The sequence below is a fragment of the Balaenoptera borealis genome, assembly GCF_965194805.1.
Source record: "Balaenoptera borealis genome assembly, chromosome: X".
NCBI lineage: Eukaryota > Metazoa > Chordata > Mammalia > Artiodactyla > Balaenopteridae > Balaenoptera > Balaenoptera borealis.
Window position 1 is genome coordinate 100,349,707 of NC_138881.1, and position 14,712 is coordinate 100,364,418.

At 47.4% G+C, this 14,712-nt stretch overlaps 1 protein-coding gene across 11 annotated transcripts in view; it reads right to left on the bottom strand.

Moving 5' to 3' along the window:
• The window catches only part of SEPTIN6 (septin 6), a gene marked incomplete at its 5' end in the record, with an annotated part of 69,141 nt that overhangs the window by 41,765 nt on the left and 12,664 nt on the right, over positions 1–14,712 (bottom strand). For all 11 annotated transcript variants that reach the window (XR_014239574.1, XM_082377272.1, XM_082377274.1 and 8 more), the window contains 2 exons: positions 5,630–5,825; positions 13,249–13,363. Coding sequence is in view for 10 of the 11 variants with exons in the window: in XM_082377272.1 (XP_082233398.1) it covers positions 5,630–5,825; positions 13,249–13,363 (311 nt within the window). The remainder of the gene's footprint in view (positions 1–5,629; positions 5,826–13,248; positions 13,364–14,712) is intronic.

Sequence of the window (14,712 nt, forward strand, 5' to 3'; positions counted from 1 at the left end):
ATCTGGTCATCTTATCTTTGATAAAGGAGGCAAGAATATACAGTGGAGAAAAGACAGCCTCTTCAATAAGGGGTGCTGGGAAAACTGGACAGCTACATGTAAAGTATGAAATTAGAACAATCCCTAACACCATACACAAAAATAAACTCAAAATGGATTAAAGACCTAAATGTAAGGCCAGACACTATCAAACTCTTAGAGGAAAACATAGGCAGAACACTCTATGACATAAATCACAGCAAGATCCTTTTTGACCCACCTCGTAGAGAAATGGAAATAAAAACAAAAATAAACAAATGGGACCTAATGAAACTTGAAAGCTTTTGCACAGCAAAGGAAACCATAAACAAGACCAAAAGACAACCCTCAGAAGGGGAGAAAATATTTGCAAATGAAGCAACTGACAAAGGATTAATCTCCAAAATTTACAAGCATCTCATGCAGCTCAATATCAAAAAAACAAACAACCCAATCCAAAAATGGGCAGAAGACTTAAATAGACATTTCTCCAAAGAAGATATACAGATTGCCAACAAACACATGAAAGAATGCTCAACATCATTAGTCATTAGAGAAATGCAAATCAAAACTACAATGAGGTATCATCTCACACCGGTCAGAATGGCCATCATCAAAAAATCTACAAACAATAAATGCTGGAGAGGGTGTGGAGAAAAGGGAACACTCTTGCACTGTTGGTGGGAATGTAAATTGATACAGCCACTATGGAGAACAGTATGGAGGTTCCTTAAAAAACTAAAAATAGAACTACCACACGACCCAGCAATCCCACTAATGGGCATATACCCCGAGAAAACCATAATTCAAAAAGAGTCATGTACCAAAATGTTCATTGCAGCTCTATTTACAATAGCCAGGACATGGAAGCAACCTGTGTCCATCATCGGATGAATGGATAAAGAAGATGTGGCACATATATACAATGGAATATTACTCAGCCATAAAAAGAAACGAAACTGAGTTACTTGTAGTGAGGTGGATGGACCCAGAGTCTGTCATACAGAATGAAGTAAGTCAGAAAGAGAAAAAGAAATACCGTATGCTAACACGTATATATGGAATCTAAGAAAGAAAAAAAAAGGTCATGAAGAACCTAGGGGCAAGATGGGAATAAAGTCACAGACCTACTAGAGAATGGACTTGAGGATAGGGGGAGGGGGACGGGTAAGATGTGACAGGGTGAGAGAGTGGCATGGACATATATACACTACCAAACGTAAAATAGATAGCTAGTGGGAAGCAGCCGTATAGCACAGGGAGATCAGCTCGGTGCTTTGTGACCACCTAGAGGGATGGGATAGGGAGGGTGGGAGGGAAACAGCAAAAGGGAGGAGATATGGGGATGTATGTATATGTATAGCTGATTCACTTTGTTATAAAGCAGAAACTAACACACCATTGTAAAGCAATCATACTCCAATAAAGATGTTAAAAAAAAAGAGAAGAAAAGCCTTCTCTACCCCCAAAGTTATAAGAATATTCTCCTATATGTTTTCCTCATATTTTTAGAAGTTGTTTTTAATCCAACTGGAATCTATTTTTGTGAATGGTGTTTGTGTGGGACGGTCTCATCTTATTTTTTCCTAACGGATGGCCTATTTTCCCAGCACGTTTTCTTGAATAGTCCATTCTTTCCTTGCTAACTTACAAATGCTAAATTCCCATATAAACATGGATTTGATCTTGGACTCATTTTTCTGTTCAATTGCTCCTTTTGCTATTCTTTTTTTTAAAATAAATTTATTTATTTATTTATTTTTGGCTGCGTTGGGTCTTGGTTGCTGGGCACAGGCTTTCTCTAGTTGTGGCGAGCGGGGGCTACTCTTCGTTGTGGTGCACAGGCTTCTTATTGTGGTGGCTTCTCTTGTTGTGGAGCACAGGCTCTAGGTGCACGGGCTCAGTAGTTGTGGCTCACGGGCTCTAGAGCACAGGCCCAGTAGTTGTCGCACACAGGCTTAGTGGCTCCATGCCATGTGGTATCTTCCCGGACCAGGGCTCGAATCCCTGTCCCCCGCACTGGCAGGTGGATTCTTAACCACTGCGCCATCAGGGAAGTCCCTCCTTTTGCTATTCTGATGCCTTTACTTCCTTACCTCCCATTCACTCATGGCAATCTAGTTTCTACCCACGATTTCCCTGGAATTATTATTCCTAAGTGTATTAATGACCTTCATGTTGCCAAACCCAATGGATATTTTTCAGTTTTTATCTTCCTGGACACTATTTATCATTCCCTCCCATATGCTACATAATACAACTCTCCCTTGATTCTTCTACCAATAAAAGTCACGATCATAACAATATCTTCTGTTCGTTAGTTACCCCGTGCCAGGCACTGTTTAAGCGTTTCCTGTGCCATCCACGTGGAGTATGCCTCACCCATAACCCTCTGGTTAGATATCAGCATTATCATCATCCCTACTTTACAGAAAACTGAGGCATAGAGAATTTAAGTGCCTAGTTGTAGTGTAAGCCCTGACAGTTGTAACTTGCATTTTTGTAACGCGAGTGTCTGATTTAAGCTTTGATTTCGGAGGCATCCACTTCAAAAAGGCACCTACTTCAAGGACAGCTATCTCGAATACACACACTGCCAGCCACAGAAAGATAAGGAACCAGCCCCGTCCATCTCCCCCCCACCCCAAGCTTCCTGTTTTAAAGATATTGGTGGATTTCTATAACTGACCATTTAGGCCATCTGTTTTTTTCTCTCCCCACGTGTTAAATTCCCGCTCTTATGTTTTACATTCACCAATAAAGATTAAGCCCGCAAAACCACAGGCCGCCTACCCTCGATCCCTATGAAAGCAGAACCCCAGGCCCAGGTGCTCTCTCTCTCTTTCTCTACCCTCTACCTCGCTGTGTAGCCCCAGGTGTGACTTGTCCTTTCCAGAACCTGTGAGTAATAAACCCTTTTCTCCCCTTCAAGTTTCCTGATGGTTATTACTGAGGGCGTCTTGCAATCATAATAAGAACCACAAGGGCCGGTCCAGCCGCAACATTGGTTATGGATAGGCTGAGACCAGTACAAAACGCTTGTCCAAGATCCCTGAGCTAATAAGTAGCAAGGTGGGATTTGAACCTAGGTCTGTCTGAGACCAAAGCCTAAGTTCCTAAGCACATCCCTTTCCAGCCTGTCCTCTGTCTCGCTCTCGAGTTCCTTTTGCTTCAGCAGCTTTCAAATGGTGCCCTTCTCCAGGATATGGCCTTCGTCACTGCTCTTCTCAGTTTGCCCCTGCACCCTGGGTAAAGCAGGGCCTTCTGATGCTCTCTTTCAGTGCAGCTGCACTGACCTATCTATGTTCTCATGGCCCTGTCAGAATGGAGAAAACATGGCTTTTTATTACAAATCCCTGGAGCTTACTCCACTCCTGTTCCCCAGCCCATTTCCCGGAGGCTTCTCATTTTTACTTATGCGAGTTTGTATTATTTGATATAAGCATGTATCACATTTATAATCAGGAAAAACTGTAAGGATATTAAAAATATAAGAGAAGTAGATTAGCCTCTAAGGGCCTCTATCAGTTTGGCCCTCCCAAACCATCATTATGCAGGCGTTTTCCAATGTTAGATATGTCGACTATATGTTACTGAGAACTGTGAAAAATTTATTGGAGGAGATGCCGAGCAATCTGCAGCTGAGATTAATCACTCATATTGTGACCCAAATATCCCCTTTCCCCAGGGTTTAATTTATTCTCCATCAAACAAGATTAGCACAATAAGCAGGCCTATACAAAGCAGAGGTGTCCTTCGTCTAGAATTTCAAATGGAAAACAGAATTCAGTTCAATTATTAAGGAGCTAAATATATTTATTCATTATAAGGAAATGAGTATGGCTGTTGTTATTTTAAGGGAGAAATAGAAGAATTTAGGATACAGTTCATCTGAGAAGCAAGGGAATCCTCAAAGGATGAGCAGACACTTTGCTCAAAATGATGAATGACCTTTTCTGCGAAGAGCACCTGTGATAACCATGTGACTTTTAGTTAAACGCAGATGATGCCTGACGCCCTCCCCCTCCCTCAACCCAGCCCTCATCTCGTCCTCATCTGAGCCTCTCACTCCAGCCCTCACTGGCACACCGTTCTCAACCACCCACAGTCTCTCCTCCTACCTCTCTGCTTATTCCAGATCGGTCTCTTTCCAGGATGTCTTTCCCTCCATCTGCTGACTTAACATCCTCAGGTTTTTATCTTTAGCCCAGCGTTCATCTCACTCGGCTCCAGTCCCTGGATGATCTTACGTGTGTCTGTGGCTGGAACATATCACCTGTACCTTGATAACCCAAGTCTGTTTCCAGCTCTAACCCTGCATATGCAGCTGACTACCGATAAAGGTCATCTCCTCTCTCGATGGTCCGCAGGCAGCTCAAACTCAACACGTCCTAAACAGAGCTGATTCTTCTTAAACCTGGTTCTCTTATGGTAACTCTTACTGAATGCCGCCACCATCTGTCCACTCTCCAAAGCCAGAAATCCAAGCCTCATTCTAGGTTCTTCTTTTGCCTTCCCAACCCCCAAGTCCTGTTGAGTCTACCTACTCAGTAGTTATCAAATCTGTCTCCTCTTCCCTGTCTCAGCACCTGTTTCACTGCTGGCCTCAATCAAATTGGTCCAACAGTCTCCTAATTGGTCTTCCTGCTCTCCAGCCCATCTCCACACTATCCCAAAGCCCCCTCTTCAAAGGCCAATTCGACTACATCATTCTACTTCATAAAGCTTTTCAGTGGCTCCTTATCTACACATTCTACAACCCCTCCATGATCTGGTCCCTGCTTACCTCTTCAGGCTCATCTCCCCTCACTTTTCCCCCAGCTCACGCCAAGCACCGGCCCAGGAGCACAGCAGGTATCGCAGGGCCCTAGGTTTACATGATTTGAAGGGCCCTCCAAGAAAGATCAAACAACACAATGACTAGAAATTAGTTCCAGGGCTCTGGAGGCACGTGTGCAACTGAGGGCCCTGAAACAAGCTTCACTAGCTTCACAGTAACTCTACCCCTGGTCTAGCCAAACAGAGCAAGCTCAGTCCCCTAGAACATGCCACAGTCTTCCACATCCCTTTGCCTTTGTACAAGCAGCTGTCCCTGCCCGGGATGCTGTTCCCAACCTTCCCTTGTCTGTCCAGCAAAATCGTTCACCCTTCAAAGGCCAGCTCAGGGGCACCTCCTCTGTGCAGGCCTCCCTGACCTCCCTGCATGGAGCTGATTGTTCTCTCCTTCACGTTCTCATTGTAGCTTGTCCTTTACCTCTGTGTACCCTGTCCTTTACAGAGCAGGTCACACTCAAAGGAACTTGTTTGTTTAAGACCAGGTTTCCCCGTGAGTCTTTGCCTCAAGGGCAGAGACAAGGTCATTCCTTTTTAGATTGTCAGAGCACAGCAGTACCTGGCTCAATAAATGTCTGCCGAATGGAATAGAAAGACATCCTGCCTTGGGCAAAGCGTGTGGAGTAGAACACTGAAATAGACAGAGACCCTGGGCGGAGGCGGCGCTAGTGAGCTCTCTGCTGCCTGCCTGCATCATCTGAGAGGTCCAGCGGGACCCCAGTGGTGAACTCCTCCCCGTGGCCTCCCACTAGCCTCCCCACCCCACCGCCTCCCTTACCTGTCCTCCTTGTTGATCTGGTCCCCGAAGCCCACTGTGCTAACAATGGTGAGCTTTAGCCCCACGTTGCTTTCTTGAAGGTCATATGTATTGGACCGGAGCTGGACACCCGGCTGTGTGTGGGTGGCTGGCTCCCCCTCGAACTTGGTGTTGAACAGGGTGTCCATGAGGGTGGACTTGCCCAAACCTGTCTCTCCTGAAAAACAAAAGAATGAATTATGATGCATTCACACAATGACCACGCAGCCATTACACATCATGTTTCGGATGCATATTCACTGACATGGGAAAATGTACACGGTAAGACACTAAGTGAAGCGCACATAGAACTACATGGACTATTTGATCTCAGTTAAGTGAAAAACAGTATAAGGAACTGCACCAACATATTAGCAGTGGTCATCTCGGGACAGTGGAACTGGGGTAATTTTTCTCTTAGTCTTCATATTTTTGTGTTATTTGAAAATTGAGTATGCATTGTTTTTATAGTCAGAAAAAGAAACCATGTTAAAGGCAGTGATGGCGAGGTAGAGTTACGCCTAGAAAAAGACTGGAAGTGCATACAACGTACTCTTACCAACGGTCATGTCTGGGTGGTGGGGTTATGTGCGCTTTTCACTTCTTTCTTTATGCTTTTCTCTATTTTCCAAGTTTTCTACAAGGAACGTGTACAGCTTTCATAATAAAAATTTAAGGGCTATTTTCAAGTTTAAAAGAAAGGGACAGCAGTCCCTCATCAAATAAATATCTTCTCCTCTCAGTCCCCACCTCTCCCTGCCAGACCCAGACAGCACCCGGATATGTATCCCAGTGGGGAGACCATTTTTAGCTAATGGAGAGGGAATTTAGCAGGCCACAAATTACTCTTCCCTTTAAATTTCAAACAAGCCAGTCAATTGTTTGTTTAACTAACAGCCTGCAGGATACTAATAAATAAAACCCCTGGAATTTCAAAACCACTGGCTTTCGCACCAGGGCGACGGAGTGGGGGAAGGTCTGCGGGAACTGGTGAACGTTTGTGGAGGTTATTCCTGAGAGACGCAGAGGATGTCAAGTCACGGCCAGGAACCAAGGACCGCGCTTTGAAGACCCGGGCTACCCTGCTGTTCTGCTATCATCACCCCTCTTCTCCCTTTCCCTGCTCCCAACCCTTGAGATGTGAGAACTGACACATCTTCCCAGTTGGGAATGGGGGGAGTGGGTTTGCCCTGGGCAAATCCTGGCCTGGCAAGTCCCCTCTTGTGACCAACAGCACATATCTGCACGGCAGTCCAGGGCTAGGGTTAGAGCTGCACAACCAATAACCGTAAATGGTCCATCTCCCCTCCCACCTCTGGGTGTGTCTAGCTTTGCATCTTGCAAACCTCTTTTATCCCCAATAATGAGCTATGAAGGCAGGAGGTGCTTTTAAAAATATCTGTCTATGCTGAGAGCTTTCTGTATGTGGAGAGATCAGTGAGAGAGAGAGAGAAAACAAGGAGAACATTCAACTCAGCCTGGCTACTCGGCCCCCCAGCCCAATTTCATAGCCAGGTCTGACTAATGTGGTTGATTGCCAAGGTGCAGGGAAATGGTTCCTCACACAGATCGTGCTTCCAGCCAGGGTCTGCTATACCTATTAGCAGCAAAGACTCTCCCAGAAGAGGCCCTTTTTTCCCTCCCTAAAGGAACAGGAAGTATTTGGGTCCCCAGAAAAATTTGGTGAGGTGGGGGGGGCCTTTGCCATGGGAGGTGGCAGACTTGGCTAAGCAACGGAATAAATCGCCCCCCTCCCCGCCCAAGGTGCGGGTGCCGCTCCACTGCAAAGGGGCCAGCACCTCTGAGAGGGAACACAGGGCGGCTGCCTCTCCCTAACTCGCCTTCCCTCTGGGCGGTGAAACTTAAGCTACATTTCCGCCGGTCTTTGTACGTGCCTAATAAATTGTCCGTGTACATCCCCACTTTCAGACCCTCTGTCCTGTTCTGTGAGCTCTCTGCTGAACGCCCCGCAGCTCCTAGATCGTGGCGGGCCCTGACTCCCCAGCACCCAGAGCTGGCCCCCTGACTCCCTGATCCTAAGACTTCTCAGAGAGCAGGGGATGGGCAATTTCTGGTGCTCCCCGGGAGCGCCTAGCAAGAGGCTCACGCAGAGGCCTCAGGAGCAGTACCACAGAGGGAAGGGCCCGCCCTGTTTGCGCAGCTGTAGAAAGGGAGGCCGGGTGGGCCGGGCGGGGCAGGGCAACGGGGAAAATGACCACCCGGATGCCTGCCAGTGCAAAAGGGCTGTGGAAATTAGATGCTCAATGATGAGTGCCTGGAAGAAAAGGCCCGGCGGGTGTCTAGGGAACTGTGATAAATGCAACATGAGAAGAGGGCAGAAAATCAAGTGTGCTTGTCCCATTGCTATCGAGTGCTCCGGTTCCAGTTTTCCATCAATGTAGAGCCTGGGGGAGGGGAGGGGTGGGAGCTCTCTCTCGATGGCTGGCACAGACCCAGACTGAGCCTGGGATGTTGTCCTGGGCCCAGTACTGAGGGGGGGAGGGGAGCCACTCTCGGCTCAACTCAGATCAGGTCAGCAGATTCCACACCCCTGCAAGAAGGTGGGGACTTGGCAATTAGATTCCAGCAGGGAACCTGAGGAGTCCCGAGGGGTCAATTTCTCTCTCCTCCTCCCTCCTCAGAGTGTACAGCGGGGTTTCTTAACCCTTTTTAAATCATCTCCACCAGCCCAGAGGATTTCCTCTCACTTGACTTAATGTAGATAGGATCCTGGAAACACCAGGTTTTTAAAAAAGAATTCAACTTAAAACATGGAATATGAAATCTGCTTTTTCAAACTATACTCCCTGGGCTAGTCTGATGTTGACCTCTCTACCCTGAGTTCAAAACCACTGTGACAAAGAAAAGCTTAGCCCTTTTCCTCAGCTGCTGTTAACATTTGCATCCTCTGGTACCTTGTGCAATTAAGTCCTTGCAAGTGATGAAATGCAGAGTCCCAGGCAGGTTATCACTAAATGACTGTGACCTAAGCCTAGCCCTTCCCCTTCTCTGGACTCCAGTGTCTTTTTTCCATAAAATGAGCAGGTTTGAGTAGTAATAATAACAGCTATTGCTTCTGGAGCACTTACTATGTGGGCACCACTGTAAATACCTTACATATATTTCCTCATTTATTCCCTAAAATAAGGCTGTGTATTAGATAATACTACTATTTGTCCTTAATTTACAGATGGATTAACCAAGCCACTTCCTAGCTATGTGAATGTGCCCCTGCTCTTCCGTCTCTCTGCACGTCACATTCCTCATCTATAAAATGTGGAGGAAGAAACTGGCCCAGGGTCACGAAAGTAGTATGTGGCAATGCCAGCATTTGACTGCAGGCAGTCTGACACTGGAGCCCATGCATGTTCTAGTGTGTCCCATAGGTGTGATATGTTGTTTCATTCAGTCATTCAACAAATATTTAGAACCTTTAATAGGAGCCAGGCACAGGTTTAGGAGCCGGGGATGCAGCAATGATCAGGAGCTAGTCTCTTCCGGCTCCGAATGTTGGAATAAACCAAGAGAAACGTCTTTGAGTTCAACCGGAAGGTGTCCAAAAGGGAACTCTCCAGGAACTCCTGTTGGCCAAGGGAGCCTATGGATGGGGACGAGGTCCTGCCTGGCTCTGTGACCTTGCCCTCTACTTCCTCCTGATCTTGCAGAGACCTGGCAAACAGTGGTGTGCTGGAGCCGGCTCGCCCGGCTTCCTGCAGCTCTTCCCAAGCCCATGTGCAGTGATGTCATGTTGGCAGCTTAAAACCAGCTATGGTGGGAATAACGACAGCACAAAAATTGGTAAACGCTACAAACCACAGCAACTTTTCTCCTGAGAGTGGGTTGTTTGACGCTGACCAGCACACCACCGCTGGCAGCCTGTCTTAGACAGGTGGACGGCTGCCTCTCCCAGAGACGGAGAGATGAAACCATCGCTCCCTGACCCTGAGAGAATGCTAGCTGCCCTTCCCCTCCTCCTGCACTGAGCCTCAATCCTGCTTCTCTTGTATGTTTTTTTTTCCAAGTTCAACAGAGCCCAGTTGAGCCTGGAATCCTGAGCAGTTTCAAAGTAAATATTATCATTATGACCCTTTGTGCTCGTCACAGGCATTCTCTGTTGCTGGCACATTCGGAGGGCTGAGTCTCTTTGGGGCTCTTTCCCAGCAGAACGTTTGCACTGCTGACTCTAGTGGTTCCTCCAACGCCTCCTGTGCTATATCTAGAATCCTGGGATCCTAGTGATTTCCAAAGCTAAGCTAGTAGACTGGGAGTGGGCTAGTAGATTTTTTAGAACGGGAGGGGGACCTCAGCCCACTCGGTAATTACTGTCAACCACAGCGTCTGTTGGAGAGGAGCCATAATATGCTCACACCCATGTGCCTGGCCCTCTAAAAATAATGATCGTAGGTGTCATCATCAGTGCCCTTATGTATAAATTATGCTCTTGATTCATAAAAATTCCCCCTCTCAATCCCAGCATGCACATGCACACTTATGCACGGAGGGTACTCACTCCACTAGGCTGGGGCCTCTGATCAGCAGCCCAGCACAATAAACAATACTGTGATAAAAATATTCTAGATCTCTGTTAATAACCAAAGCCAGTGTTACCATAATTTTACACTTAAAATGCCCTATCAGAAAAGAAAAGAAAATCCTTTGGGGAAACATATTCTATGCCCAAACAGAACCATTTTATAATCATCATTAAGGGAGTAAAGCTGACCGTTATGCACAGGCAGTAGGCATGAAAGTATGGTCACTGAAGGTCCTGCGAGAGAAACGATCACCTTCAGCAGCCAAGCTATGGATCCTTCGCCACGTCGGTGACGCTACCCAGCCCCACGGCTGGGCTGAGATTGCAGCCTTAGAGCCACCGTAAGCCGTCTGTGACTTTGGCCCAAATTGTGGGTTCTCAGAGCAATGACAGGCTTGTGAGCCCAGCCAGAGAGGGGGATGCATGAGTTGCAGGCTTTTTTGGATCAGGGATGGGGAATGCAGTTAACCCAGTCTGGGTGGGTGCATCCAAGGGGTGCACCTGCACGGCTAAGAGGGGAGCTATTAGGGCAGCCGTTTCCTGAAACTTCATAAGTAGAGACAGAGAGAGAGGAGGTGACTCCTTGGGTGTGAGGGTCTCCTTTCTACCCTTCCCCTCTTGGAGGGCCTGTCCTGGGCAGTTGAGTGATTCCATGCCCGCAGGTGCACAGTGAAGCAGTTGCATATGTACGATGCCTGGGTGGGTAGGGGTTACTGTTTCTCCCACTTGGGACTTCCCTGGTGGTGCAGTGGTTAAGAATCCACCTGCCAGTGCAGGGAACACGGGTTCCACCCCTGGTCCGGGAAGATTCCACATGCCGCGGAGCAACTAAGCCCGTGCGCCACAGCTACAGAGCCTGTGGGCCACAGCTACTGAGCCTGCGAGCCGCCAACTACTGAAGCCTGCACGCCTAGAGCCCGTGCTCCGCACAACAAGAGAAGCCATCGCAATGAGAAGCCTGCGCACCGTGATGAAGAGTAGCTCCCACTCACTGCAACTAGAGAAAGCCCGCGCGCAGCAGCGAAGACCCAACGCAGCCAAAAATAAAAATAATAAATAAATAAATAAATATTTCTCCTGCTCACTTTGCCTTGAGCTTGGCTGCCTCTTCCTCCGGGCCCTAGGGGAGCCTGTGGTCCACATGTCCAATTACCCTACGCTGCCGCCCTCAGAGAGCCATTCTGACCTATGCGGCCTCCCTCCTAAAGCTTTACTAGCCCACCCAATTGCACTTGGTGTGAGAGGCTGATGAAGGTGGGCCTGTCACTTCACTTCTCATCCCCTCAACTTCAGTGCAGGTCACCCGGAGCTCTGGGAGGAATGCCAAGGGACTCCAATATGTTTGTGTGGAAGTTTTTCAGTAATCAAATGTTATGTGAAATAAGCTGGCCATCAGCCAAAGATGGGAGAGATCTGGCAGTGCTAATATTGGATGTGATGGCATTTGATCTTGATGTCGATCACCATGACTGCTGTTTATTTTGTATCCCTCTCCTAATAGCACCTCATCGTAACCATGGGTAGACTTTTGGCATTTGAAGAATTAACAGCCTAGATCTGGACTCTCAGGCCCATGATATGTAAATCTGTGAAGCACATATTTTCATCTCATAGGTTCCAAAGCTGGTGCATGAGAGTGAGTCATTTCACTAGTGAGTGAGCCTAGCTGACTGCCTGTCAACCATACTTAGAAGTGGCTTTGTTTTCTCTACTTGTCCTTGAGCGTGTAGCTAATTCTCCGACAGAAAATGATCTGAGGAGTGCCAGGGAGGGAGAAGAAAAAACAAAGAGTCCAAGAAAATGAATGACCTTAGTTACAAAACAGAACTTTAGACTACATTAGAGAGTAGAATACCCAATTCAGTAGTGGTTCACACCCTCAGTATGAATGAATTCCCCGTATGCTCTATACAAAAATAGGAAAAGGCAATTAGCAAAAGTGTTTTGAGTGTTCCGACCAGCATGAAAACTGCCATTATTATGGTATTTATAGAATCATTAAGGTTTGGAGGTACGTCACTAAAAACATGCAGGTATGCCTTACCGCACTGTATAGTGAAAATTATACACTGTGATCATGTTTGCAAATTTGGGATTATTTAGGGTCTAAGGACAGATTCTCAAAGAACGTCAAGGAACTGCTTGCTGTTCCTGAGATTTGTTTGGTTGGTGCTTGACAGTTTCCAAAGTGCTTCTGCATTCTCAAGAGATGTCTCTGGCAGCGGTTACCGAAGCAGTGGGAGGGACAAAGGGTCAGGCAGACCTGGGTCCTTGTCATGGCTCTGCCACTTATTCTGTGTTGCCTCAGCTAAGTCCCTTATCCCCCCGAGTTTCTTGGTCTCCGTCTGTTCCATGAGGATATGAATGCCACTTGGTCTGTTCACTTCCCAGAGTCCTAGTAAGGACTCAAATTGTTAACACGGGAAAGGGTTTGAGAAATGTAGTGAGTGGTTCCTGCGGGGATAATTCATGCATTCATTTCACATACATTATTGAACTCTCTTTGTGCTGTAATTAGCACAGTAGAGGTGACTAAGACATGGTTCCCACACTTGAGACTAAAGGTCCAGGCACAGATACACTTAAAGGGAATAAAAAGAACTTGGCACACAGCTGTGTGGTCCCTGCACAGAGCTCAAACTGTACCAAGCACAGCAGGGCTGCAGAGGAAACAGACAGACCCAACCCACTGCCCACAGCTGGTAAGCAGGCATCTTTTCACAGCCATTACCTCCCTCCTAATTCTGCCCTGGCTCCTATTTTCTGCAGTCAGAACAAACCTGATAAGAGTAGTTGAGCCAGACAGCTCCCTTACAGAGTTTCCACTGGGTGTCACACAGCTCAGCTCCCCCCAAGGTATGGCCCCGCATTCTGGTCTGGGCAGGGAAAAATGTAACTACAGCCAGCAGCTCACCAAAACAAGCAGAGGGATAAAAGAAGAGGGGCAGAAATACTCCTGCAAATAGATCAGAATGACACACTATTGAACCTAATGACCTGCAGAGCCACACCCAGCCATTAAGGATCCATATTCTGTAATAGAATTTCCTGCTATGGAAATACTCACCCACGCACAGGATGTTGAAGCAGAAGCCCTGGCTGACTGACTTATTCACCAGCTGGTCGGGCAAGCTGTCAAACCCCACATGTCCAGCCAGGGGGACAGTTCGGCAACCTTCACCCTAATTTGGAAGGGGAGGGAGGGGAGAAAATGAAAATGTGCTTAAAAGCAACCTGGGTCTCACTTCCCCATCCAAATGCTCTCTGTGCTAGGAATTAACACCCACTGGGGCCCATCTCCCCTTAGCTAGTCTCTGATCCAAAGCAAAATGACCCATTCGCTTAGAAATCATGGATTCTTGGGTACAGTCACCCTTGAGGCTCCATGATGAACGTCACATAGTTCCAGACAGAGCAAACTACAGAGGGGGCTTGTAAGGGGTGGGAGGGCAGGGGGTCAGGGGGTGAGAAGGTTCCCAGTCTTGGGTTAATTCTCCTCACAGAGACTCAGTTTCCTTTCACGTCTGTCAAATGAGATAATATTACCTTACAGATGACTGGGAGACTCAAATATGCCAACACATGTAACGAGCTTAGTACAATGCCTGGAATACATGTAAGTACTCAGTAAATATGACAATTTCTCTTCTCGGGACGTCCCTGGTGGTCCAGTGGGTAAGACTCCTCGCTCCCAGTGCAGGGGACCCGGGTTCGATCCCTGCTCAGGGAACTAGATCCCGCACGCATGCTGCAACTAAAGATCCCTCATGCCCGTGACTGTCATCTGGCAAGATTGTTAGCCTCACACATCTCACCCCACACCCTCCAGTGGAGTATTCTCAACAAACAACCATATGCCATCATTCAGTCCTGGTTTGTATATTCTGGGCCCCAGAGGGGTTCCTGAAGACAGCTGGGTTTCATGAGTGGCCTGCATCACTCAGGGCTATATTCACCCCCTTTTGCTTTTCCTCACCCTTTTCTCCACCTTTTTATCAAAGCAATCAAAAAAAGATCTAAGGGGCTTCCCTGGTGGCGCGGTGGTTAAGAATCTGCCTGCCAATGCAGGGGACATGGGTTCGAGCCCTGGTCTGGGAAGATCCCACATGCCACAGAGCAACTAGGCCCGTGAGCCACAACTCCTGAGCCTGCACTCTAGAGCCAGTGAGCCACAACTACTGAGCCTGTGTGCCTAGAGCCCATGCTCCGAACAAGAGAAGCCACTGCAATGAGAAGCCCGCGCACCGCAGCGAAGAGTAGCCCCCGCTCGCCACAACTAGAGAAAGCCCGCGCGCAGCAACAAAGACCCAACACAGCCAAAAATTAATTAATTAATTAATTTTTTTAAAAAAAGATGTAAGTTTCCCACTGTTCATTCTTGGTCCTCAAGACTGCAGGGGAGACAGAAACCTAAGAGCCAGTATGCTTTCTTGATGGAGCCTCCTACTTAGCAGGCATCGGAAATTGGGAGGGACTCAGAGCTGAGGTTTCCTGAGCCATATATTATCACCCCCGGCTGCCTCTTCCTGTG